The 25,788-nt window shown below is 36.5% G+C and overlaps 1 protein-coding gene and 1 non-coding gene across 2 annotated transcripts; one reads left to right on the top strand and one right to left on the bottom strand.

Moving 5' to 3' along the window:
* The first annotated feature begins 1,692 nt into the window (after positions 1-1,692).
* LOC127638234 (asc-type amino acid transporter 1-like) lies at positions 1,693-23,648 on the top strand. The gene is made up of 11 exons (XM_052119673.1): positions 1,693-1,839; positions 5,390-5,594; positions 6,028-6,179; positions 10,548-10,673; positions 13,580-13,733; positions 15,803-15,926; positions 16,108-16,211; positions 16,378-16,474; positions 16,622-16,771; positions 20,302-20,479; positions 23,040-23,648. Exons 1-11 carry the CDS (start codon positions 1,698-1,700, stop codon positions 23,159-23,161), a joined length of 1,554 nt encoding a protein of 517 aa, XP_051975633.1. The 5' UTR covers positions 1,693-1,697; the 3' UTR covers positions 23,162-23,648.
* A 564-nt stretch (positions 23,649-24,212) lies between these two features.
* Positions 24,213-24,286, bottom strand: trnat-agu (transfer RNA threonine (anticodon AGU)). The gene has a single exon. It is a non-coding gene; the product is annotated as a tRNA-Thr (tRNA).
* Between the last annotated feature and the right edge of the window lie 1,502 nt (positions 24,287-25,788).

The following is a 25,788-nucleotide window of genomic DNA, read 5'->3' as shown; positions in this document are numbered from 1 at the left end:
TAGTATATACCAGGTGTAAGGACAGTGAAACTGTTCATCCTCAACCTAACAACAAGCACAATTTTTTCAACACAATGGTAACACCCAAAACTCAAATCAGACATTCTTTTTAAATACAAATATAACCAAATATTAAAGGTGCACTTTTGTCTTTCTGTTCACTTAGACTTACACTGACACCTAGCGACTTGGATGCAGCAATGTTTAAAATCAATAGTTTTCAGTTTCAGATGACATTGTAGAAATGTAGTATTCACAGTCAGACATGATTACTTTAATCAGTGAGTGAAAGTGTTCAAATAACAGGACAGTTACTGAGAATAAGTGAGTAGTATTCAGCTGGTCATGTGACTCTAACATGGCCGCCCCCATGTGTGGAACCTCTCCAAGTACAATAAAACAGCTTTTATAAGGTTACTGATATGACTGGAGTCTTTTTAATGTGAGTGCTCATGATTTCATACATATTTTCCAAAATTGCAATTCATTTCTTTAAGAGTTAAACTTTTTTAATGAGGAAAACATTACTGAGTGCACCTTTAAATATGATCAAATTACTTCCTATTCTCATCTTGCTCAATTATACATAAAATAACACTTAATTTCAAAACATTTTCTTCCAATCCAGTCCCACGCAAAGCATGCTGGGAAACAGACATAATCTGATTGTTTCATCAACACCACATAAACACCACAAAAAGTATTCATGTAGCCATGTAACTAAAATTTGTTAAGTTTAAATTTACACATTTTAATGGATAGAACTTAATGAAATCAAGTTTTGACAAAATGTTCAAGAATTGTGTTGCTTTAGTTCATTTTAATTAAGTAAATTGAAGAAGCAAGGCTAGATTTTCCAGGCCTAACTACCTGTTACACCCCAATGTCCTCCTAGAGGCTGCTTCCTAGTACCGGCCCTGAGGTGCAGGCATGTTTTCTTGAGATTCACTTGTATGATCTGGACTCTGTCCCTCTGATGCCCATTCTTCCTTCCTCTCTGTGACTCCTGTGATGTATTGGTTTTCTGCTCGACTTCCTCCTTTAAGTGTCGCACACATTGTGGTCAGAGTTTTAGCCTTCCTGCCAGACTACAAAGCAGCTCACTCTCCACGGGTTTCCTAAGAGAGATCAGCTGAATCCTGGCCTCCTTTATTCCGCATGAGCTGTTGTTAGCCAGGGAAAAGCAATGGCCACAAATTCACGACTTGACTTCCTAAATTCCACACTGGGGATCCTTTCAGAATGAATGGGTGCATGTGTCAGTGGATGTGGGGATTACCCCGTAGCACTCTGCTTTCAGCTGGTGTCCTATAGATCCTGTTTACCAAGAACTGCATTAGTAAACATGGCATAAACAATGTTTAGTTTTGAGAAGTGGAAAGTCTGGGATTGAAACTTTTACATGAGCACACATGCTATTTTGGAGTATTTGGCTTTTTTCTCTTTTTTTCCTAAAAGAAATCCAAACCCAACATTGCAGTGGTTATGCATGGATAATTGTTTTAAATGCACACATCATAGGTCCCATGGAGTGTGTATGTATCAGTGTGTGGCTGTGTGCCCATCAATCATGCCGCGGTCTAGTTAACATTCTACCCCACGAGATGTGGCGCCTGCGCGGCCTTTACACCATGTTTCAATCCTCTAAAGCGAGTTGAAGAGAGGAAGTCCAGCTCTCTGTTCGTGCGCTAACTGAAATGGATGGAGTAGAGAGGAAAAGGACAGAGGCTCAGAGGAGCATCATGAAAGATAGCGGGAACAAACGAGACTCCAGCATCCCCGAGCGCGTGACACTCAAGAAGGAGATAGGACTTCTGAGCGCGTGCACGATCATCATTGGTAATAGAAGTTTTCATCTGTCTTTTGTTTGGTATTCATGGTTTTAACATTAGGAATTATAAAGACAAATGAATCATATAAATTCGCCCTCCCGTTCACATCTCCAGCTATGTGGAATGCTGTGGGCTATTTGAAAGTTGTTTTATGTGGGTAAAACACATTATTCATGCATTTTGAAAGGTTTAGTAGGCTAAGACATTTCTTGTCATAGTCACGTGCGACTGTGCATTATTGTTTATTAGTTTTATTCATTTTGTTCGATTTTAAATCTCTGTTCATTATAAATGTATTATTAGGCTATTATTCATTAGTAACATATGGCCCTATGCACTCTTTTAAAGTTTCATTGCTTAATGCCTTATTAATCTGTTTTATTTTCTGAAAACTAGAGATTCACGGAATCTTGACAGTCTTAACCATGTTAAACATGACAAAAACATTTCCATATGCAGTTTATTCTTAACTTTATAAGTTTGCCTACTTAATGAGTCTCAACATTCAGAGTTGGGGTCTCCTGGCCCTCAGTTGTGTTTGTCCTCTTGAAAGAGGCCGAATGAAAGCTTAAGATTGTTCTCTCAACTTCTGATGGCAGCTGGGGCTTTGACAGGCAGGAGTAAATTATTTATGCCTGCTGTTACGTAATCTCGTTGTAAGACACTTGGGTGCTTGAGAGTAGCTGCCAGGATGAAGGGTGGTGAGGAGGGGCTGATCATTCTGTCTATTTTAACTCTCACAGGTACTGCAGCCAGTGTGGATGTTAGCTGGGGAAGTGCTTCTGTTTGTTTCTTGACACAGCTGCTTCTCCTGGGGATTATGTGGGTTTACTGCTACTGTAATGAAAAGAAAATATCGATTATTCATTTTGTTACATCACTTGGCAGCATTTGCTTTCATTTTAACGGTAAACGAATGTAAAAATACTACAGTAAAAAACATAACTTTAATTGGTTAATGGGTAGTTACCTTAACATACGGTAAATGTTTATGGTAAAATATTGTAAAAATGTTTTTTTTTACACAAAAATTCATCATTTTGATTTGTATTGTGCTTTTCACAACACACATCATTTCAAAGCAGCTTTACAGGAAATCATGCATTAACAAAAATTAAAACTTTAATATCTATAATTTCCTACAGTGATCATTGTGTAGTTTGATTAAATATGATTGTAAAATGTATATAGAAATGTAATAATTAAATAATAATTGTATTTAGAGCCCCAGTGAGCAAGCCGAAGGCGTCTGTGGCAAGGAACACAAAACTCCATAAGATGTAGATTAATGGAGAAAAATAACCTTGGGAGAAACCAGACTCACTGTGGGGGCCAGTTCCCCTCTGACTAACATCATGAATATAATGTAAATATTACTTCTGTATAGTGCAAGTCATGGTTTAAAATGATTAAACTAAGTAAGTGTTAAGGGTCAGTGTTTAAACATAGATTTTGTTTGAACTGTAAGATTAATGACTAATGTCTTTGAAGTTCCTCCTGGATTAACTCCAGAAGTTCAGATGCAATTGTCTTGTTAATTGGCTGATGAAGGGTTTTGTTGGCAATTAATTGATAGTCTGTGTATTCCATTTCAAGTCCATCATTAGACTGAGGTGATGCAGGCAGAGATTAATGTATGATTTTACTGTAATTTTAACTGTAAAATTAATATTATTTTTAACAAGAGAATATAAAAGTCATCATGTGGCCTTTTTATAGTTAAATGTCCGTAATTCTAACCGTAAAAGACTGTAAAAATGATACAGTAAAAAACGTTAATTGGTAAATGGGAAGTTACATTAAATATACAGTAAAAATTATAATATATTTAAAAAGACAATATATGTAATTTTACAGTTCAATGTTATAAAAATTTTATTTTCCACATGTAAAAAGTATGATTTCCCCATATAATTAACATAAAAATATATTAGGTATAACAAGAGAGTATATGTACTATTTACGGTAAAATTATTTCTATAATTACGGTTAAACAAAAGCAATAATTGAGCATTCCCAGAATTCCCTGCGTGACCCATTACATATCATTATATTTTATGGGAATAGTTATGTTTCTTCTTATTTTTAATATCAGTTATGTACTTTGGGGTGTTCTGTGTTATATCTGATGTAGTTTAGTTCATGTTTATTGTGTTATTTTAATTTCATGTGTTGCCCTGATGTTGTTTACTGTTTGTGAGTGACACTGAGCACTTGTTTATTGGTCATTTCTTCTGGAAGAGCCACTATTGATAAACTTCATCATCATGTGCCTTATACAGTGATTAACACTACATTATAAAATGAAAGCAGATTTTTACAGTTTCAGAAGGATAGCATGTCAAGTTTAATTTAATAATATACATTTATTATATGTCAATCATTAAACATGTTCACCACATTTTTTACAGTAAAAGTTTTGGCAACCACATTTGCCGGTATTGTACAATAAATGTAACTGATTTTGTTTTACAGTTTCCCTTTTTTTTATATATATAATTTTATTACAGTAGGTTTTGTTTTACAATAATGCAAATCAATATTGAGAAGAATAAGAATTACAAAAGCATAAAAGGACTGATGCATTAAGTAATGAGAATTTGGGGGGAAATTATCTTGAAAACAATGTCACAATGAAAGAAAAATGTCTTAATGGTCCTAAAATTAAGCATTATTTTGTTCATGGAATATATATATATATATATATATATATATATATATATATATATATATATATATATATATATATATAGCCCACTAACCCTAACCTAACCCTTTCCCTAACCTTAACTGTGAATGGAAGTGACGCCCCCTTATGGAGATGGCACAACCCCCTTTTGGAGTAACCACGGCCCCTTCTATAGTAACTCCGCCCTCTTTTGGAGATTCCGTCCTCATTTGGAGATCTCTGGCCTGAAGCTATACCTACTTGGTCGAGTTCAACTTTCTGAACTCGAAAGGCATGGTGGTGCAGCGGTTAGCACTGTCGCCTCACAGCAAGAAGGTTGTGGGTTCAAACCCTGGTTGCCCCGACCTTTCTGTGTGGAGTTTGCATGTTCTCCCTGTGTCTGTGTGGGTTCTCTCCGGGTACTCCAGCTTCCTCCCACCATCCAAAAGACATGCAGGCTAGGTTAATTGGTGTCTCCAAAAAATTGCCGTGGATGTGGAGGTGAGTGTGAGTGTATGTCTGTCTATGTGTGGCCCTGCGATGGACTGGCAACCTGTCCAGGGTGTCCCCTGCCTTTCGCCCAATGTTAGCTGGGATAGGCTCCAGCCCCCCGCGACCCTGTACACAGGATAAGTGGTTGACGATGGATGGATGGATGGATGGATGGATGTCTTATATTAAGAACAGAATAGATCATTTTCTCAAAGATACAGTTTTTACTCCACAGACAGTTGGGTGGGGTTCCTGTAGCTCAACTAGCGTTTGACACCAGCAACGCCAAGACCATGGGTTCAATACCCAGGGAACACCAAACTGATCAAATGTATACCTTGAATCCACTGGAAGTCGCTTTGGATAAAAAAAAATATGTGTGTCTTTATTTTCTCAGGTAACATTATTGGCTCAGGAATATTCATCTCTCCTAAGGGGGTTCTGGAGCACTCAGGTTCTGTTGGATTGGCACTGGTGGTGTGGATGTTAGGAGGGGGTGTAGCTGCTCTCGGTTCACTCTGCTACGCTGAACTAGGGGTCACCATCCCCAAATCTGGAGGAGACTATTCCTATGTCACTGAGATATTTGGTGGTCTTGTGGGGTAGGACACATCCATATATGATTAATTTAGAGACAAAGTAAAAGGAAATGTATTACCATTTGAGATAAAAAAAAAACTAAAAAAAAAAAAACTGAAATCCTGTGGTGTGACATGCTCTATTCCATTAAAAACCATTTTAAATAGCATTTGGCTTATTTTTAATATTATGCATGGATCTTTTTTTAAAGACCATATTAATTAAGAGACTACATGGGATATTTGTTAAATGTATTTATCACACTGCAGGATCAGTTAAAAAGAGCTGGTGAAGGCAAAAAGGTGATTACAAATATTGACAAACTTCAAAAGAAATGGTGACCAGTTACAGCATCTAAAATAGACACTTTTCTTCAAATTTTTGTATATATTTCAACCTAAACTCTTGACGTGTCATCTGCCCATTTGTTGTGTTACTGTTCTCTGTGTTGTCCAGGTTTCTGCTGTTATGGAGTGCAGTATTGATCATGTATCCCACCACACTGGCAGTCATAGCTCTCACTTTCTCCAACTATGTACTTCAGCCTGTTTTCCCGCACTGTATTCCTCCATATATGGCCACGCGCATGCTGTCCGCAATCTGCATTTGTGAGTGAGACTTTTATGTATTTGATTTATTTCTATAAACAGCCTGAAAATGCTACTGAATGATTTTCAACATGTTTAGAGCATATTATTTTTATGTAAGCAAGCACAATTGACCTAAAAGCTGCTCTGTCTATATGAAACTGTGTCTTTTGTGGCAGCATTTAATTTGAAAAGATTTCTGATTTCACCAAATCATATTTTCCCAAATATGTAGAGCTGTAACTGCCACAGTTATTTGGGGACCACCCCTAAAATATAAAAGATTAGTGGTGAAATGAATGTGCTTAAAGGGATAATTCACCCAAAGATGAAATTTATCTCATCATTTATTCACCCTCATGCAATCCATATGTGTATGACTTTCTTTCTTCTTCAGCAACACAAACAAAGATTTTTAGAAGAATATCTCAGCTCTGTATGTCTCTAAAGAGTTCACACCTGTAGTTCGGTTCTCTTGGTTCTCTTGGTCCTCTTGATCCGGACCAAAAAAGAAAATTATACATTTAGTCCTGGTTCGCTTAGCATTCACACTGGCATTTTTAACACCGAACCTAACAATACAAAACCAAAGGCATCAGGAAACATTTGGTTGATTGGACAGCTTTTCTTATGTATATTTTTTAATGGAACTTGCAGATCATCCAAAACATAGCTGGCTACTGGGCGAAATGCACTCGTTATATTTATACTGTATATGTATATTTGGTGGTATTTTTACCAGCTGAGAACAAAAGAAGAGCTAATAGAATGTGTAAAGTAGTCAAAACCGCACCAGGAATTCCTCCATTGTACACACAAACAAAGATATGCTGCAAGGACGGCTGACGGCGGTTCCAACGCCTGTACCGAACTGTAATAGGCAACATAGCACCTATGATGAGAAGAACCAGTTATGCTTGAGGTCAGTATTAGGCTACTTATTTCCTGTTTTTGGTCCGTTTAGACGTATTTGTTCCATGTTGCGTTCATATATCAATCGAACTGCACCAGAGTTCGTTGGGAAGCGGACCAAGACCCACTATTCAGACGGTCTTGGTCCGCTTGTTTGGTGCGCACCAAGGTTAGGGTAACAGCGTTCACACTTGTTCAAGTGAACCGCACTTACAGAGTAATTGCACCAGAGTTCATTTTAATCGAACCAAACATGCTAAGTGTGAACACATCCTAAATGCAGGTTAATGGTGACCAGACTTTTCAAGCTCCAAAAATCAAATAAATGCCACATAAAAGTAATGCATAAGACTCCAGTGGTTTAATATATGTCTTCTGAAGCAATCCAATCACTTTGGGTAAGAAACAGTTAATTATATAATTCCTTATATGCCTTGGGGTTGATGGCCTCTCCAGTGCTGCATCAACTCGAAAGTCCCTAATCATTGTTGGCAACTGTGTTGCTTTCGTTTTGTAATGACGTGCTGATGCCTTGTCATGCTAGCTATTTGGAAAATTCCTGTATTTCCCTGTTCGACCCACTGGATACAGTAAACTTATGCGTACTCTCTCTAAAGACTGCACTGCTACTGGCTTTTGCCATCTTGAGGAGCGTCAGGCCCTTTCAGTCCATGATTCTTGTTTGGAATTCGGCTTGTCAAAAGCTGTTCTCAAACCTAGGCGAGGTTAAGTGCACAAGGTATAGGCCACTCCCTTCAGGGCTCAGGTGATAACCTTGCATACTTTCTCTCCTCCTCTATTTGAAACAGACAAGGCGCAGAGATTGCACATGCTCTGCCTTGTCAGGGCTCTGCACATGTATGTTGACCAAACAAGTACATTTAAGCTTACAGATCAGCCCTTTGTCTGGTTTGGAGACTGTTCAAAAGGTTTAGCCATCTTCAAGCAAAGACTTTCTCACTGGGTTGTTGATGCCATTCCACTCACTTATGATTCCAAGGCATGCAGGGTCAGTGTCCTTGCATGAGATCTGCCTGGCTGCACCTCACCTAACACCTTTGCCAGGTATTATAAATTAAATGTTTCATCTCTCTCTTCCTAGATCAACGCTGTGAAAGAAGGACTAGTAATGAAAAGTAATGCTTAATGTTCTACTACCCTGTTGGCTAGTGGCATTACTTATTTTGTCTTTGACCATTTTTAGTTAATTTCCTCAGTGCAGTGTGGATGGGACTTCTGTACAGTGTTTCACTTCTCGGCATGGCTAGTGTCATTGTATATTTTTAACCAGAATTGTTTATTGATGTATTCCTCTCTTACTTTTTATCCTTCATTACGAAGGGGAGACAATGTCGACGACTTTCTACCCTAATGGCTAGCAGGCGTTGCTTTGTGCGTGCAAATCAGTAGTACGGCTCAATAGAATACACTTTCCCATCGTGTCAGCGACCAACACAGCATCGAAGAGACCGACTTGAAAGTAAACGTATTGGTTATGACTGTAACCCTGGTTCCCTGAAAGGAGGGAATGAGATGCTGCATATGCATACCGCACTACTTATTACTCGCTGTTAAGGGGCCGAGAAATGCGCTCTCTTCCCTTCAGTCAAACATCCTGATGAAATGGTGCTCTACTCCAGTTACAGTGCATCCGGAAAGTGTTACAGCCTTATTCCAAAATGGATTAAATTCATTGTTTTCCTCAAAATTCTACAAACAATACCCCATAATGACAATGTGAAAGAAGTTTGTTTGAAATCTTTTTTAATTACCTGTTTTTGGGCAGTTTCTCCCATTATTCTTAGCAGGACCTCTCAAGCTCCATCAGGTTGGATGGGGAGCGTCGGTGCACAGACATTTTCAGATCTCTCCAGAGAAGCTCAATCGGGTTCAAGTCTGGGCTCTGGCTGGGCCACTCAAGGACATTCACAGAGTTGTCCCGTAGCCACTCCTTTGTTGTCTTGGCTGTGTGCTTAGGGTCGTTGTCCTGTTAGAAGATGAACCGTTTGCCCCAGTCTGAGGTCCAGAGCGCTCTGAAGCAGGTTTTCATCAGGGATGTCTCTGTACATTGCTGCATTCATCTTTCCCTCGATCCTGACTAGTCTCCCAGTTCCTGTCGCAGAAAAACATCCCCACAGCATGATGCTACCACCACCATGCTTCACTGTAGGGATGGTATTGGCCAGGTGATGAGCAGTGCCTGGTTTCCTCCAGACATGACACTTGCCATTCAGGCCACATTAGTTACAGCTTAATTACAATGGGGTTTATTCTCTGTAAAAATTGATCACTGTAACTTTTTTACATCAGAGTTGAACTTTTGAGCTTAAAAATGCCAATGTAAATGTAAAGAAAATTAAATACTTATAGAAATGGTAAGAAACATACATCTGCTTGAACCAATTAATCTTAAAAAAATGTATGATGTTGAGGTTGAGGGTGCAGGGACAAAGACAAATCATAAAATCTAAAATTTTGAAAACAATAAAAAAAAATTGTCATTTTAATTAGTGCTGCATTTAGATAAAAAAAAAAGTTGTAATTCTATATAACCCTATTAAAATTGAATGGTGAGAAATGATGGTATGCATATTGGCTAAATTATGATAAAAAAACTAATATTTAAAATGGAATTAATGTTTTGAATGTTTTATCTTATTTAAATCAGTAGTAAGTCATAGCTACAAACAAGTGACACGTTTTCCTCAGAATAACCCAGTTACAATCACAACCATGAGGTGAAATTACAGACTTTGGGTTCATTTATTATGCACAGTTAAGTAAGATTTTACATATTCATTTATTTAGCAAAATCATTATAACAACCAGTTAAGTCTACCAAATTAGTGTCGAATGATGCATGAAATAATATTGAAATCGAATATTTGTGCTTTTGTCCCCTGGCTGGGTACAAATGAGAAGGTGCCAAAAGCACTTGACTCTGCTCAGTGATGGAGGTGACAGGGCCAGTAGCATGTGATTGCTGCATTCGCCTGTTCTGAGCAGTTATTCACACAAACCAAAACAACAACAACAAGAGAGCTTCAGGAATGGCGAGGTGCTCTATCTTTTCACAGACCTGCTCCTTGCTCTCTGCTTTTGTTCTGACTCATTGAAAGCTATTTGTTTGATTGGGCTTAAACAGGGGCATTTTTCTGTCCTAGAGAGGGAAAGTGAATATGAAAGAGTGCATAAGAGAGAGACAGAGTGGCTCTGGCTGTGATGGATGAGCCCATTCAATTACAATTCCACACTGTTTCCTGTAGCATTCCCACATTTGTCTCGAGTGCCCTGTACAAGCTGAAACACAGTCCTTATTTTCTAATGGCAACAAGTTTTCTTTGGAAAACATTATATTGTAAGTCAGACAACATTATGTCTTATTAAGTGAATTGTTAATGGTTAACTTGCGTGTTAACTTACAACTAATAATTCTGTTCACATAGTCTCTGTGTGTATTTGTGTGTGTGTTTGTAGTGTTTTTGACATGGGTGAACTGCTACAGTGTGCGCTTGGCCACACGGATCCAGGACGTGTTTACAGTGGGGAAACTTCTGGCTCTGGGCCTCATCATTACTGTCGGTCTCATGCAGATCTATGAAGGTGAGAATGTCACTGTCCATGCTGACATAGAGAGCAGAGTGACCGATGGCCAATATTATACTCATTTATGGGTGATTATTCAATTAGGTAAACTTATTTCTGTCCTCTAGAATGATTTTAGAGAAACAAATGCTTTAAAAATTGTTGTTTGTGTAGTGTTGAAATGTAAATTTGTCAGTATTTGTGGTGCTTCACACAGACTTTTTAATGTCCCCTTTAGAATAAATGAATAAAAAGTGCTAAAATCAGGAAAATTCTACTTTGCACTTTTTGCTAAGAACTTAAAAAATTATATTTTAAATTTGGTGGTTATGTGCTCAATTTGTATTTTTCTAACAAAGAATCGCTGTCACCAATAGGGCTGGGTAAAAATATCAGATGCATCGCAATCTTCATTTGAAAGATCTTAATATCGATTATTAAAATCCCAAAATCGATCATTTACTTTATGCACGATGCTCTATAATGCAAGTAAATCACTCGCATGTGCGACCAAATTTTGCGCTAAATGTCACTTTGATTGAGTAGTATAGTGTTGAAGAAGCACAGCACCCAGATCCTTTCACTGAGTGTTAAGGTTTAAAGTTTGGTTTAACTTGTTCAGTATAATGTATGTCCAAAGAAGAGATCCACGCTATCAGTGTAACTGAATTTCAAAAATAAAATATTACATTTAATTTTAATCACATATAGCACAGATGCTATGGAAAGAAGCCATTCAACTCCTCTGTCATTACTATGCATGTAACAAGCTATTCTGTGAGACGGTCAATGAACTGCTGCTATTCTTAAAGAGACAGAACCATTTTGGCAATTGTTCTCAATTTAAATAAGTTTATTATACATGTAAACAAAAAACATGTAACAATATATATTTGCAATATATGTCATTTCAAGACATCGTATTTATGGATGGAATAAATGGTTTTGTACATTTTTAAGCTAAAATGTGACCAAAATTATGAAAAATGAATGATAAAATATTTTTTTTTTAGATGTATATTATATCAAAATTCACTTGAAGGTTGATAAAGACTATGATCATGATCTTTCCATCAGGACATATGATAAATGTCTTAACACACAGTGGCAGAAAAAGTATGTGAGCTATGGAATTATAGTCAATTTATATATAAATGTGTCTTAAAATCTGGTTTGATCATCTAAGTTACATTATTGAATGAACACAATCTGTTTGAACTAATAACACACACATTTTTGTATTTCTCTTGAACATATCATTCAAACATTTGCATTTTTGGTTGGAAAAAGTATGTGAATCCCTTGGCTAATGACATCAACAAAAGCTCATTAGAATCAGGAGTTGGCAAATTTGACATCCAATTAATGAAACGAGATTGGAGGTGTGGGTTAGAGCTACTTTGACTTAAAAAAAAGCACTCAAATATTCTTAGTTTGCTGTTCACAAGAAGCATCTTCTCAGAAGACATACAATCAAGAATTGTCGCTTTGCATAAAGCTGGAAATGATTACAAAGTTATCTCGAAGAGCTTAGATATTCATCACATTTAGACAAAATTACTATTAATGAAGAAGATTTAGTACTGTGGCTACTCTCCCTAGAAGTGGCCGTCCAGCCAAGATGGCTCAAAGGGCACACTGGAGAATGCTCAATGAGGTAAAAAAGAACCCTATAGAGACAACTAAAGACTTGAAGGAATCATTGGAACTGGTTAACATCTCTGTTCATGAGTCTACTATCTGGAAAACATTAAACAGGCATGGTGTTCATGGCAGGACACCACAAAGGAAGTCTGCTTTCCAACAAACACATTGCTGTGTGCCTGAAGTTTGCCAAAGACCACTTTGGCACTCCACAATGGTACTGGGAAATGTTTTGTGGACTGATGAGACTAAGGTTGAATTGTTTGGGAAGAACACGCAGCACTACATATGGCGAAAAAAGGGCGCCACATATCAACATGAAAACATCATCCCAACGGTTAAGTACGGTGGAGGGAGTATCATGATTTGGGGCCTGGACCGCTTGCTATCATTGAGGGTTGAATCCCCAAGTTTATCAAGATATCCTACAGGATAATTTCAGGGTGGCTGTGCACTAGCTGAAGCTCAGTGTAAGTTTGGTTATGCAGCAGGACAATGACCCTAAACATTGAAGTAAATCTACTACAGAATGGCTTAAAAAAAAAGAAAATCCACCTTTTGGAGTGGACCAGTCAGAGCCCAGACCCAATAGAGATGCTGTGGAATGACCTCAAGAGAGTCGTTCACACCAGATATCCTAAGAATATGGCTGAGCTGAAGCAGTTCTATCAGGAAGAATGATCCAGAATTCCTTCTGAACGTTGTGCAGGTCTAATCTGCAACTACAGGAAACGCTTGGTTGAGGTTATTGCTGCCAAAGGAGAATCAACCAGTTATTAAATCCAAGGGTTCACTTACTTTTTCAACAGCAATGTGAGTGTTTGATGGTATGTGTTCAATAAAGACATGAAAGATTATAATTGTTTGTGAGTTGTTAGCTTAAGCACATTATGTTTGTCTATACTTGTGATTTTGATGAAGATGAGATCACATTTTATGACCAATTAATCCAGAAAACCAGCTAAAGGGTTCACATACTTTTCTTGCCACTGTATATGAAACAAATTTTAAATAGTTAAAAGTGGCCAAAATTGATAGATTGGTAGATTTTGGAACTCACACAAGGGAAACTACCACTTCTGTTAGTCAGTCAAGCAGACCAATATTTATTGTACAGACACTTGTATTCAAAGTGACTTACAAATGAGATATATATATATCAATCTATAACTACATGAAATTGCCAAATATCTTTTACCACATTTCAAACATCTCCTGCCTTGACAACGCATGTCTGTTATTTACATGTCCAATTAATACATCTGTTTCTGTGTATTCAGGTAACTATGAGAGCCTGACTCCACAGGTGGCATTCACATTTACTAAAACTCCATCTGTGGGGCAGATTGCGTTGGCTTTCCTTCATGCCTCCTTTGCCTTCAGTGGCTGGAACTTCCTCAACTACGTTACAGAGGAAGTGGTGGATCCAAGGAGGTTAGTCAGATATCACTTTTGACATATCAAACATGCCTGGCACAAATGAACACTTCCAAACTAGCTGGAATGTTTTATCTGCAGTGTTGGGTGTAACCTCATTACAAAGTCAAATTAATTAATTTTTAGTGCAAAAATTCAATCTGTATAGTAAAAATCAAAGATATTAAGCTGTTGCTTGAGCACACACTCCATAAGGACGTGAGCGAGCGAGCATCGGCCAAAACAATGACGTAACGTACAAAGAGACTGAACGTGATTCACCGGCATCATGCTGACAGATGAGGTAGCATAATTAAAATTAAACAGTTATGATACTTTTACTACAAACTTTGAGACTAAACTAAAACAACTTATCAGCTAACATAGCATACTGATACACACATACAGCTACATACAACCAAACTATACCAGACACATTACTGTTGCACTGTTGTATGTTTTGTATGTCATATGTTGTACTATGATCAAGAAACCAACATATTTGCTTAAATGTATCCTGTATAACTGACTTTTAGTATAAACAGAAGAGCGTTGCAATTATTTGAAAGTTACGAAGCAAGGTAGCTTGCAATTCGTCAGCGTTAATAGGCAAGATCAAGTTAGCTAAAATGACACAGATCAATTCTTATGACTCTATATTTCACATGCTTTGCAGTTATGAACGCTTACCTGTCCAATAAGAAAAACGCCAATTCAGGGTCGGTTTTGATCCCTAAAACCAAACAACAGTCCCTCCAGGAAACAAATGCCCTGCCGATGTTCACTCTAGTTTTCGCTCGACCATGAACGTGTTCCCGCTTGGCCAGACAAGATTCAGTAGATAAATGGTTTTATTTTTTTTTGTGTGTGTGTAGGAGTCGGTGTTGTGTTGGGAGCCGGACGTTTGCTGGATTCCATCTCTAAGATAACGTTACCTAGTGTTGCAGTTTGTTGTCGCTGTTGAATAGTAGAAGAGAAGTGATTACTGAGGCAGGGTTCTCGGGAGCGTGCATAAATGTCACATCCTTTGGATTTTCCCCGCAAAAGCGACCCGCTCCCTTCGCATGAAAATCAGTCTACAGGCTTTAATAGGCAACGTTGGAAGTCCGGGAAGGGCTCATTTTTTTAAGTTGCGTTACAAGCCGTTCACACATTGGCAAAAAAATACAAAATAAATGTCATATTGCACCTTTAAAGAGAGTGAGTAAATTTAACTTAAACATTTCAGTTAATTAAGTAACTTTTACTTACAAATCTGATGAACATGAATGTTTTATATGAACATTTTACATTTTGAACTTTTCTTATAAACGCATGTTTAATCATGTATACCACATGGCATATGGAAGCCTTCCACAGATAAGCTCATTGTATGCCATGTATATAGTCCAATAGACAACATCACCTTGTATTACTGGTAAAAAATATATATTTTTTTAAATATATATATATATATATATATATATTTTTTTTATCATGAATGGTTCATTTTGAGTAGAAAATGAACTTCAGACTTCACAAAACAAGAAGCTACCAAACGTAAAAACAAAATCAAAAATAAAAAAGGTGTAAATTAACTTTTAAAAAATTAAACCATGCATTAATAATTCAAGCCCAGTGCATGCTGGGAACACCAGCTTTGAAAGTTAAGTAGAATATACTTATTTTATTTGCCAGTGACATTTACTCAAATTAAAAAAGAAATATGACAAGGTTTTCTACTTTAGGATTGTTACATGATGATACATTGTAAAGATAACAAACAATCATACATAATATTTACTTATAAGCTAGATCATTTTTATATGCTTGAATTGAGTACAAATGTACAATTTGCTTAATATGTTTCAAGTTAAATGAATTAATTCAATGTATAAATTACTTCTGCTTTTCTGCTTTATTTACATCACCACAAAAAAATGTTTTTGTGTGTTAAGCAAAAAAAAATAAAGAAATTATCTATGATTAAATATACATATAATAATTTTCCTTTCTTGTAATCAGGAGCCTTTATCTACACATGCACTGTGGATGGAACACCAAATATATACGTTTAAATGTATATATATATATTTATTTTTAATCAGGAATCTGCCACGAGCCATATACATCTCAATTCCGCTGGTGACATGTGTGTACACTCTCACAAACATCGCGTATTTCTCCTCCATGTCTCCTGAGGAGCTGCTCTCTTCCAACGCTGTGGCTGTTGTAAGTACAGGCCCTTGATCAGATCTTCATATCTTTTTACATAAATAATTGTAATACTAATTATTCATAATTATTTCTATAAATTATAAAGCATAATGTGCATGTGTGTGTATTCATTTCTCTTAATTATTAGTACTCTAATTCTGTTGGTGATACGCCAAATCTTTGTTGTGTCTTATAGACATTTGGTGAGAAACTACTCGGGATGTTTTCCACCATCATGCCGATCTCTGTGGCACTCTCCACTTTCGGAGGCATCAATGGTTACCTCTTCACCTCCTCTAGGTGAGTGAAGTTCTTGCTTTGGACATGTTCCTAATGAAAAGAGGAACTTTTTGTCATATTGACCTTTTGATATATGATGTCCATGACAGGTCTTATTTTTTTCCCTTGTGATTTATTAATTCATACATCTGAGGCCTAATAAATAAAAATGGTTGGCTACATGCAGGCTGTGTTTTTCCGGGGCAAGGGAAGGGCATTTACCCAGCCTTCTGGCTATGATCCACTTTAAGAACTGCACACCGATCCCAGCTCTACTAGTCTGTGTATGTCACTTTATATTTTCATAAAAGAACATAAACCGAATAATAAGTCTATGTTAAATAAAAATAAAAACCGATTTCTCTGGGTGTAAATTAAATTCTCTCTTTCCTATTCTTTCTCTCTTTTTGCCCATTATTCTTGTCTTTCAGTGCACTGCCACAATTGTAATCTTGTGCATTGGAGAAACTCACAGCCTTATAAACTATGTGTCTTTTATCAACTACCTCTCTTATGGAGTCACTATTGCTGGTCTTCTGTACTACAGATGGAAGAAGCCAAACTTATACAGACCCATCAAGGTACAGTACTGTGTAAAAAGCCTCTTTGTATGACATATGTAAATGTCATGGAGGTAGAATAAGTCTACATATTAAAACAAAATGGTACATTAATATAGCATATGCAGCATATTCATCTCATTTACAGCAATAGAGTGCAACAGTCTGATTCCAGTAGTAAAAATCCCATTCATTTTCTCCTTAGAAGAGTTGATTGTTAACGACAACTTTTAAGCTTTTAAAGACAGACCTGCCGTGAGCTCAGAGGTTGTTAATCAATGGGATGCTTCTGTTAAAGCCATCTGTACATGTTATTTCAACTATTTTTAAACATTGGTCCTCATTCATGAAACACGAGCAGAAAGAATTTTTGTGTAAACATTGTTTTGATGAGGAGGAGGGCGTGGCCGGGCCGTGATGGATCACGGCTGGCGCTGAATCAGCTGATCAGCGGGAGAACGAGATAAGGGGCGGCCGGAGGCGTCGGTTCGAGAGAGAGAGAGAGAGAGATGAACGCAGCCACATTGTGTTGAATGTTCAGTCGGTTCCCTCCTTCTCCTTGCCTGTCCGTTTACCTGTTACAGTGGTACCGAAACACGAGAGGGAGGCAGAGCGAGCTGACGTCCACCAGAGGGTGGAGAAGCAGTTATGGACCGGGCGACAGTGTGTCCGGGAGCCGGCGAGCAAGTTCTCTCTCTCTCTCTCTCTCTCTCTCTCTCTCTCTCTCTCCATGGAGCGGGAGAGTGAGATAAGGGGTGGCCAGAGGTGCCAGTTTGAGAGAGAGAGATGCATGCGGCCACGTTGTGTGTGTGTCTGTTTGTTTATGTTTTATGTTGCTTTAAGTTCTTTTATATTATTAAACCTTTATGTTGACTGTTCAGTCGGTTCCCGCCTCCTCCTTGCCCATCTGTTAACCTGTTACAACCGTTCATAAAGCCGTTCTGACATAAATTTTTTAATTAATGAAAGTTTTCCTATTTTCAAAACGTTAGTTGGTACAAACAAAATTTTCATCTGCTCCCAACCACGTGCAAATCGTGACATTTCAACATTTTGTTTTCTTTCATGCAAAAAAAATTGATAGAAGTGAAATTAAATACAGTAAGTAATTAATAAATTTACTAAGAAATAAATGTGAGTGAAATGAATCTTAAAAATGAACATAAATAAGTTAAAAAGAAGAACACGAAAAGCCTTGCTTTCTTTTTAAACCACTGCCTTTGCTTATTTAGAAATATGATTTTGCTGCATAACTTATTTATTTATTTCTTTTTCTCACCTTTTCTCTTCAATTTGGAATGCCAAACATGCTCTAAATCCTTGTGGCGTAGTGACTCAAATCGGGTGGTGGAGGACAAATCTCAGTTTCCTCCGCGTCTAAGACCTCAATCTGCGCATCTTGTGGTGTGGTTTGTTGAGCATGTTATCATTGAGATGGAGCATGTGTGGAGGCTTCACGCTATTCTCCGCGGCATCCACACACAACTCAACACGCGCCCCATCGAGAGTGAGAACCACATTATAGCGACCACTAGGAGGTTACCACATGTGACTCTATCCTCCCTAGCAACTGGGCAAATTTGGTTGCTTAGGAGACCTGGCTGGAGTCACTAAGTGCTCTGGATTCGAACTCGTGACTCCAGGTGTGATAGTCAGTGTCAATACTCGCTGAGCGACCCAGGCTCCCCATTAATAATTTATAATAAGTATATTTCTTTTACTAACTCTGCTTATCGTTTTTACAGCAGAATTGCTTAACTTTTCTCGTAAAAATGTATGACCTCTGACATGACTGTTTAGACAGGTTTTATATTATTTGATATAAACTCGCAAGGCCGGATTGACCATATGGGCTATTGTGCACGTGCCCAGGTGCACCATGTCCAGGGGGCAACATGTGTCCATTTTTTATTTAATTGTTATTAAAAAATTTCAGTATCATTAATCAGGTGTAAATTATTATCTAGAGGCCCAGACTGCTGCCAAAGCAGAGCGTATATGACGTAGACACGTGGTACATGTTCCGTTTGTCAGCGCTGGAAAGGATGGGCCAATCACAGACGTTTATTCTTACTGGAAGAGGATTTTATAAATGTTTTTATAGATTCTGCTGAAGCGGATTTACATTCTCAAGCATGAATCCTTGAAATTATCAAGTTTTATTCAAATTATTTAACCAGCGTAAAAATGTCTCCAATGAGATATAAAACGTTCTTAGATTTCAATGCAGATGAATGGAGGATTCGGTTTTATGAGCTGTCGAGCGCCTCCTGCAGGAATTAAACATTGTGTCTCAAATGACATTTATAACTTCGGTCTGTTCCACACACAAAACTAGCGAATGAATTTAGAAAACATAGAAAATCACACGAGTCATTTGGAGTTTGGAATGAAGGTGAGTAAACTATGTTCGAATTTTTTTTTTTACCATCATGATTTATCTAAAAAGTTTCACAGATGACGATGGCAATGCGCTGCAAACTGAACCAGAGGGGTATGGTGGTGGACATCCTCCTCCCGGCATAAACTGAATATGTTTTACACTCATGTCAAACCTTTATTTTTACTTCTTCAACTGTTTGATTCACAAATGAGCATCATATGACAGCAAAAATATGCTGTCCAAAAAAATGACAGTAACTCACTTTCTTTGAGATGCTATTGTGCTTTCTAAATAAAAATTGTAAGATAGGAATGTACATTCATAAAAACTATTTCATTACTGTTCTGCAAAGATGTTAAAAGCATTTACTAGCCTAGTCTAGTCTAGTGCCTTCCTTAAATGACGTCCTTATATGGCCATGGATTATGATATATGACACAGTCTTGTACTTTTGTCCGATTGTCAAATACTTTTATGCTACAAATCAACATTTGTAATGTTGTTAATCACCTGATATGGTTTGTTTGATTAATGGCTTACAACCTTTTTTTAATGAAGGATTTATTAAAATCCATATGGGAAAAAATGACAAATTCTTCCAGAACCAAGAAAGCTGAAAAATATTATTATTGTGCTAATAAATTTGAAAACTATATTTAGGTTTCTGTCTTTTATTTTATATTAGTTATATTACTGGCAGAATTTGTATTACGAAGTGTATGAAGCATATGCTAATGTTTAGCTGCAATAACTTCTTCTTCTAGCACTTCTTTGTGTCAGCAATGGCTCAAATGTGGGTGTTGCCACCTTGTGGACCCACTAATTATTGCACATAACTACAGGTGCATCCGCATTCTGCGCGTTCAAAGATGCGCGGTTTGAAAAATCAGGCTGTGTGCATTCAGCTCTCGAGCACTCAACTGATGACGAGATTTGCATCACGTGTCATGTACACGGATGCTCAGCGTTCACATCTGACTGAAGTATACTTTGGGCTTTAGTAATGACTGTCAATTCCTCATTCCTCAAGTCATTGCTCATGGCTTTGAATTGCAGTGGACTCTTGATGATCAGAATGTGCCAAAGCATAGTAATGTACAAAAATCTATGTTTTTTCTTGAATTGCACTCACAGATCAGTAAAGTGTCCCTGTCTATTTTCTCATCAGGTTAGTCTGTTTGTTCCAGTGGCATACCTGCTGTTCTGGGCTCTGCTGCTGGGCTTCAGTCTATACTCAGAGCCACTGGTGTGTGGAGTGGGGCTGGTCATCATGGTCACTGGAGTGCCCATCTATTTCCTGGGAGTTTACTGGAAACACAAGCCAAAATGCGTTTATAATTTTACTGGTAAGTTTCACTGGAGAAATTGGAAATTCTATTTAAATTATTTGCTCAGTATAGATACAGTAGATTTTATATATATATATATATATATATATATATACACACATACATACACACACACACACACACACACACACTGGTGGCCAAAAGATGTACCGATTTTTCTCTTATGGAAAAAAATTGGTACTTTTATTCACCAGAGTGGCATTCAACTGATCACAATGTGATAATGTAACTTCTTAAACTTCTTCAAAGAGTTCACATAAAAAAATCCTCCATGTGCAGCAATGACAGCTTTGCAGATCCTTGACATTCCAGCTGTCAGTTTGTCCAGATACTCGGGTGACATTTCACCCCACACTTCTTGTAGCACTTGCCATAGATGTGACTGTCTTGTCAGGCACTTCTCACGCACCTTACAGTCTAGCTGATCCCACAAAAGCTCAATGGGGTTAAGATCCATAACACTCTTTTCCAATTATCTGTTGTTCAATGTCTGTTTCTTTGCCCACTCAAACATTTTCTTTTTGTTTTTCTGTTTCAAAAGTGTCTTTTTCTTTGCAATTCATCCCATAAGCACCCCTGAGTCTTCTCTTTAATGTTGTACATGAAACTGATGTTGAGCAGGTAGAATTCAATGAAGCTGTCAGCGGAGGACACGTGAGGCATCTATTTCTCAAACTAGAGACTCTGATGTACTTATCCTCTTGTTTAGTTGTACATCTGGCCTTCCACATCTCTTTCTGTCCTTGTTAGAGCCAGTTGTTCTTTGACTTTGAAGACTGTAGTGAACAACTTTGGATGAAATCTTCAGTTTTCAGCAATTTCAAGCATTGAATAGCCTGACCGTAACCATTCCTCAAACAATGATTGACTGACGAGTTTCTAGAGAAAGTTGTTTATTTTTGCCATTTTTGACCTAATATTGACCTTAAGACATGTCAGTCTATTGCATACTGTGGCAACTCAAAAACAAACACAAAGACAATGTTAAGCTTCATTTAGGGAACCAAATAGCTTTCAACTGTGTTTGATATAATGGCATGTGATTTTCTTGAACCAAATGATCAAATTAGCATGATTACTCAAGGATAAGGTGTTGGAGTGATGGCTGCTGTCTAGATTTGATCAAAAATGACTTTTAGTGTGTATAGTGACTTATAGTGATGGTGCTGTTTTACATCAGTAATGTTCTGACTATATTTTGTGATCAGCTGAATGCCAATTTAGTGAATTAAAGTACCAATTTCCTTCCGAAACAGCATAATCTGTACAATACTTTGGCCACCTATATATATCCATGTATATATGTGTGTGTGTGTGTGTGTGTGTGTGTGTGTATGTAAGTATATAATCTAATGTATACATGTTAAATGCATTTAGCGTGTTAATTCAGTGAGATTAATTATATATAATATAGAGCATCACTCCTACCTTCTGAGCAATTCAAGCATGAAGTACCACCTGTTTTCTCTGAGGGGCAGTAAGCCAAACTCGCTGTATAGGCAACATGCCGCTCAAACAGAACAAACCACACTCATGAGCAGAACACACAACATGAGAACACGTTCTTGCATACAAACACAACTTGATGCAGTGCAGATCCAAATTTAGGGATGTTAAGACATCAAACTACATTAAACTTGACACAGTGACCTAAAAATTTTGTGTTTATGATGTGACAATTAAAGTGAGATGCTCCAAAAGCGTCCGTCCGATGCAGGTGTACATTGGCGTGTTCTTAAACAAGCCCTCATAATTAATCTCGGACTGACTGACGAATTCAGTTGCAAAATAGATTGATGTGAACTGTAGGCCAATAATTGGCTTATGTTTAATAATATGCAAATTAACAATATTTTGGATTCTAAAGCCACTTTGTTTATTATATATCTTGTTAATGCTTTACTAATCTGCCACAATAATTTACACTTATATTTTACTAACACTAACCCATATATATATATATATATATATATATATATATATATATATATATATATATATATATAATTTGTAATTATTTAAATATAACTATTTATAATTATTTCATCACTATATATCAAATTATTGTTATTTGAGGGGCTCTCAGTACATATTTATATATCGCATTTCATGTAATTAATTTCATAAAAAATTTGAATCGATTGACAGCCCTATATATTATATATATAAGAATAGGTCACCCAAAAATGTATGTCAAACCTGCCGCAACATGTTGGAAGTGTGAATGAGATTTTAGAGCTGCGGCAGAGGAATAAAATATGGCTTCAGGAGGCTTGAAATATAGTGCACAAGGCATATGGACTACTTTTATGATGCTTTTTTGAGCTTGACTGTGACTTGTTCTTGTATGCTTTCATTATATGGGAAAGAGCAGCCAAACATCTTTTTTGTTTGTTTGTTTGTTTGTTTGATTCATGGTAGAAAAAGTAATACACGTGGAACATTATGACGACAGAGTTTTCATTTTTTAATGAACTAATCCAACAAATGATTGTTAAAAATAATGATCGTGAAATTATTTAATGTGTTTGTGTATTATATGTTATGTTTGTTACAGAGTGGGCTACGTACCTGGGACAAAGAGTGTTTTTTGTTGTCTTCCCACAAATTGACCCTATTGAAGTCACAGAATGGACTGACAAATCTTCCTTCACGAGCAAGGCTTCTGGACCTCTTTGAATTGTTTATTATTTTAATTTGCCTGTTTATTTGTTTAAAAGGGAAACTACAAAGGCTTGTAGGAGTAGTAAAACAAGAAATCAAACAATAACCGCCTCATTTATTTCAATGGAGACTCTGTGTGTATGTTTCTAGTGGTTTAAGTGGCGTCATTTCAGAAATTATGGATTCTACCATTAAATTGCTTCAGTTTTTTGTTAGATGTGTTTTTACAGGACCAGTGTTTCAAAACCCTAGAATTTGCTCTGGTTGTTCATTTGCAATTGACATCTACAGTGCACTTGTGAGGTCTTGCCATCAACATAACAATTTAAAGAAAGTATGCATGCCTCACAGATGTAAATACATTTGACATTTTTCTAACAATAATATTCACTATTCACAATTTTGTTCTCCAGCATGAAATCATAATATTACATCACAAGACATTTTTATCATTTCTATTTTCTTATTCTTGCATAGAAGTTTTTTTATTAAGACAAAAGTACAAGAGAAAAAAATCTTACAAATATTGAAAAGAGGAATGAAGAGAATATATCTCTTTTTGGATGATGCTATTAAAATATGAGTAATAAAATAATACAATTAAAGAGGTTTATGCTTAAAACAATGTAAAAAGTTATCTTTTAAGATATTTTTTATGTAAATAATAAAATTCTCAGGTAAATGTAACTTGTTTAAAGGATGTTTAGTCATTTTTTTAGTTACCAAAACAAAACTAGTGCTTCCAGACATTGTGTTTTAGTTCCATTTTCTGGTGTTTAGTCTATACATGTTGGAATTTAATGAACGTGGCATGGAGTGAAATGCGTAATAAAAAAAATCAAATAAAAAAAATACTAGCTAATAATTTTTAAGACTTTGAAAGGTATTGTATTAAGTATATATTATACATGATGAAATAACAGTTAGAGCATAGTGAATATGAAAATATAAATTCATGTTTGGCCATTAGGAGTTTTAGGCCGTTAAGTTTGCTCTATTCAAATAATACTAATAATAATTAATATATATATATATATATATATATATATATATATATACAGCCAAAAGGCACCGCTGGGATTCGAACCCAGGATCTCCTGTTTACTAGACAGGCGCTTTAACCATCTAAGCCACGGCGCCGTGGCGTTTAGTCCTGAAAATACAATTCTTTTAAAAAAAGATTACTAGAAGGTGCTTCAACTTGTGGCAGCTTTTATTTTGAATAAAATAAACGTAGCGTTAAAGACAATGCATTTTGGAAGCATAATTCAAGAGAGACAAAACATCTCTCAGCGTAGGATGTGTAGCCTGTTTCTTCACTTATATATCTGCTTACACGTAACGAAGCAAATCGCGATTAATGACAATGCTGGATGGAGTCTGTCTCACTACTATACAGCAGGGATTTTGTTTTTGGCAGCTGACCCGCTGTGACCATATTTTCTGACATGAAATACCCAATTTTCACCAAATTTGTGAATAGCATTTAATGGGTTAATGGCGTTTTTCGTGTATACGATCAGAGACGTGTGTTTGTAATTTATCTATTTTGAGATTACAAAATATTTATTTAATTTGTCATTTCAATTAAAATATCAAGAACTACTGAAGTTCCACCACAAACCTGTAGGTGTCGCGAACGGGAAAACCGCCATGTTTTCTCAGATTTACCTCTACACAACAAACGTTTTTAAAAACAATATTCTTACTGGGACGTGTGCTATCAGGGGAAACAAGGTGCAAGTATTGAATGAAGAGCTGTATCAAGAATCCACAGTTGTTTCAAGATGGAATGAAGGAAACAATGAAAAAATACACCTGAGCTCAAGAAAGAACACATTGCATCACCTTTTAAAATTTTCGTATTTGTCGTTGAAATCGGCACTGAGCACTACAAAGATATTAAAAATATATTTATATAATTAATTATATATATAAAAATAAAATAAAAAATTTACCATCTTCTGCTGAGTCAATACATGTTTTGAGACTTGTATTAGCCAATTGCATGTCAGACAAAACAGTGCTGTTGTATACATAATCAAACTAACTAACTTACTAAATATGTCAAATCACATAAAAATATAGCTGCAAGCAGCGATGACAGGTTAAAGCACCGTGGCATAAGCATAACATTATCTAAATGTTGTGAGAGTCTCATGAATCCCCTAGGATGAGTATTTAAAAGTTCAGAGACTGCAATATTAAAAAAAATCCAAAATGGCCAACTTCCTGTTGGTCGGATCTAATAACTATAATTATGAAAGTTGTGAACAATTCAAAAAAATAAAACTGAATAATAAAAAAGACCATACTCCTTAATGAACTGTATAACCCTTATTATGTCTTTTTCAAACCAATCTTTTAGGAAAATAGTTTTTCTGTTATGATTTATATCTCTATTATTCTAATTTGTATATTTGTGAGGTGAAAAATTATGTTTGTAGGTTAGGGTCCACATAAGAAGCACCTGTCTATGAAAGTTTAACAGTTTCATTGGTAATTTCCCAACATCAAATTTTACTTCAGGAACAACTCTAGTACACCAAGCTGTTGAAATATACATTTTGGCAAAATATTCCACATAGAGTCCAAAGCATTTAGGCCTCCTTTTTCTTAGATATTACATATTATTCTTATTT

Source organism: Xyrauchen texanus, chromosome 46 (genome assembly GCF_025860055.1).
Source record: "Xyrauchen texanus isolate HMW12.3.18 chromosome 46, RBS_HiC_50CHRs, whole genome shotgun sequence".
Taxonomy (NCBI): Eukaryota; Metazoa; Chordata; class Actinopteri; order Cypriniformes; family Catostomidae; genus Xyrauchen; species Xyrauchen texanus.
Note: the sequence above shows the minus strand (reverse complement) of the source record. Positions and strands in the feature narration are given on the sequence as shown.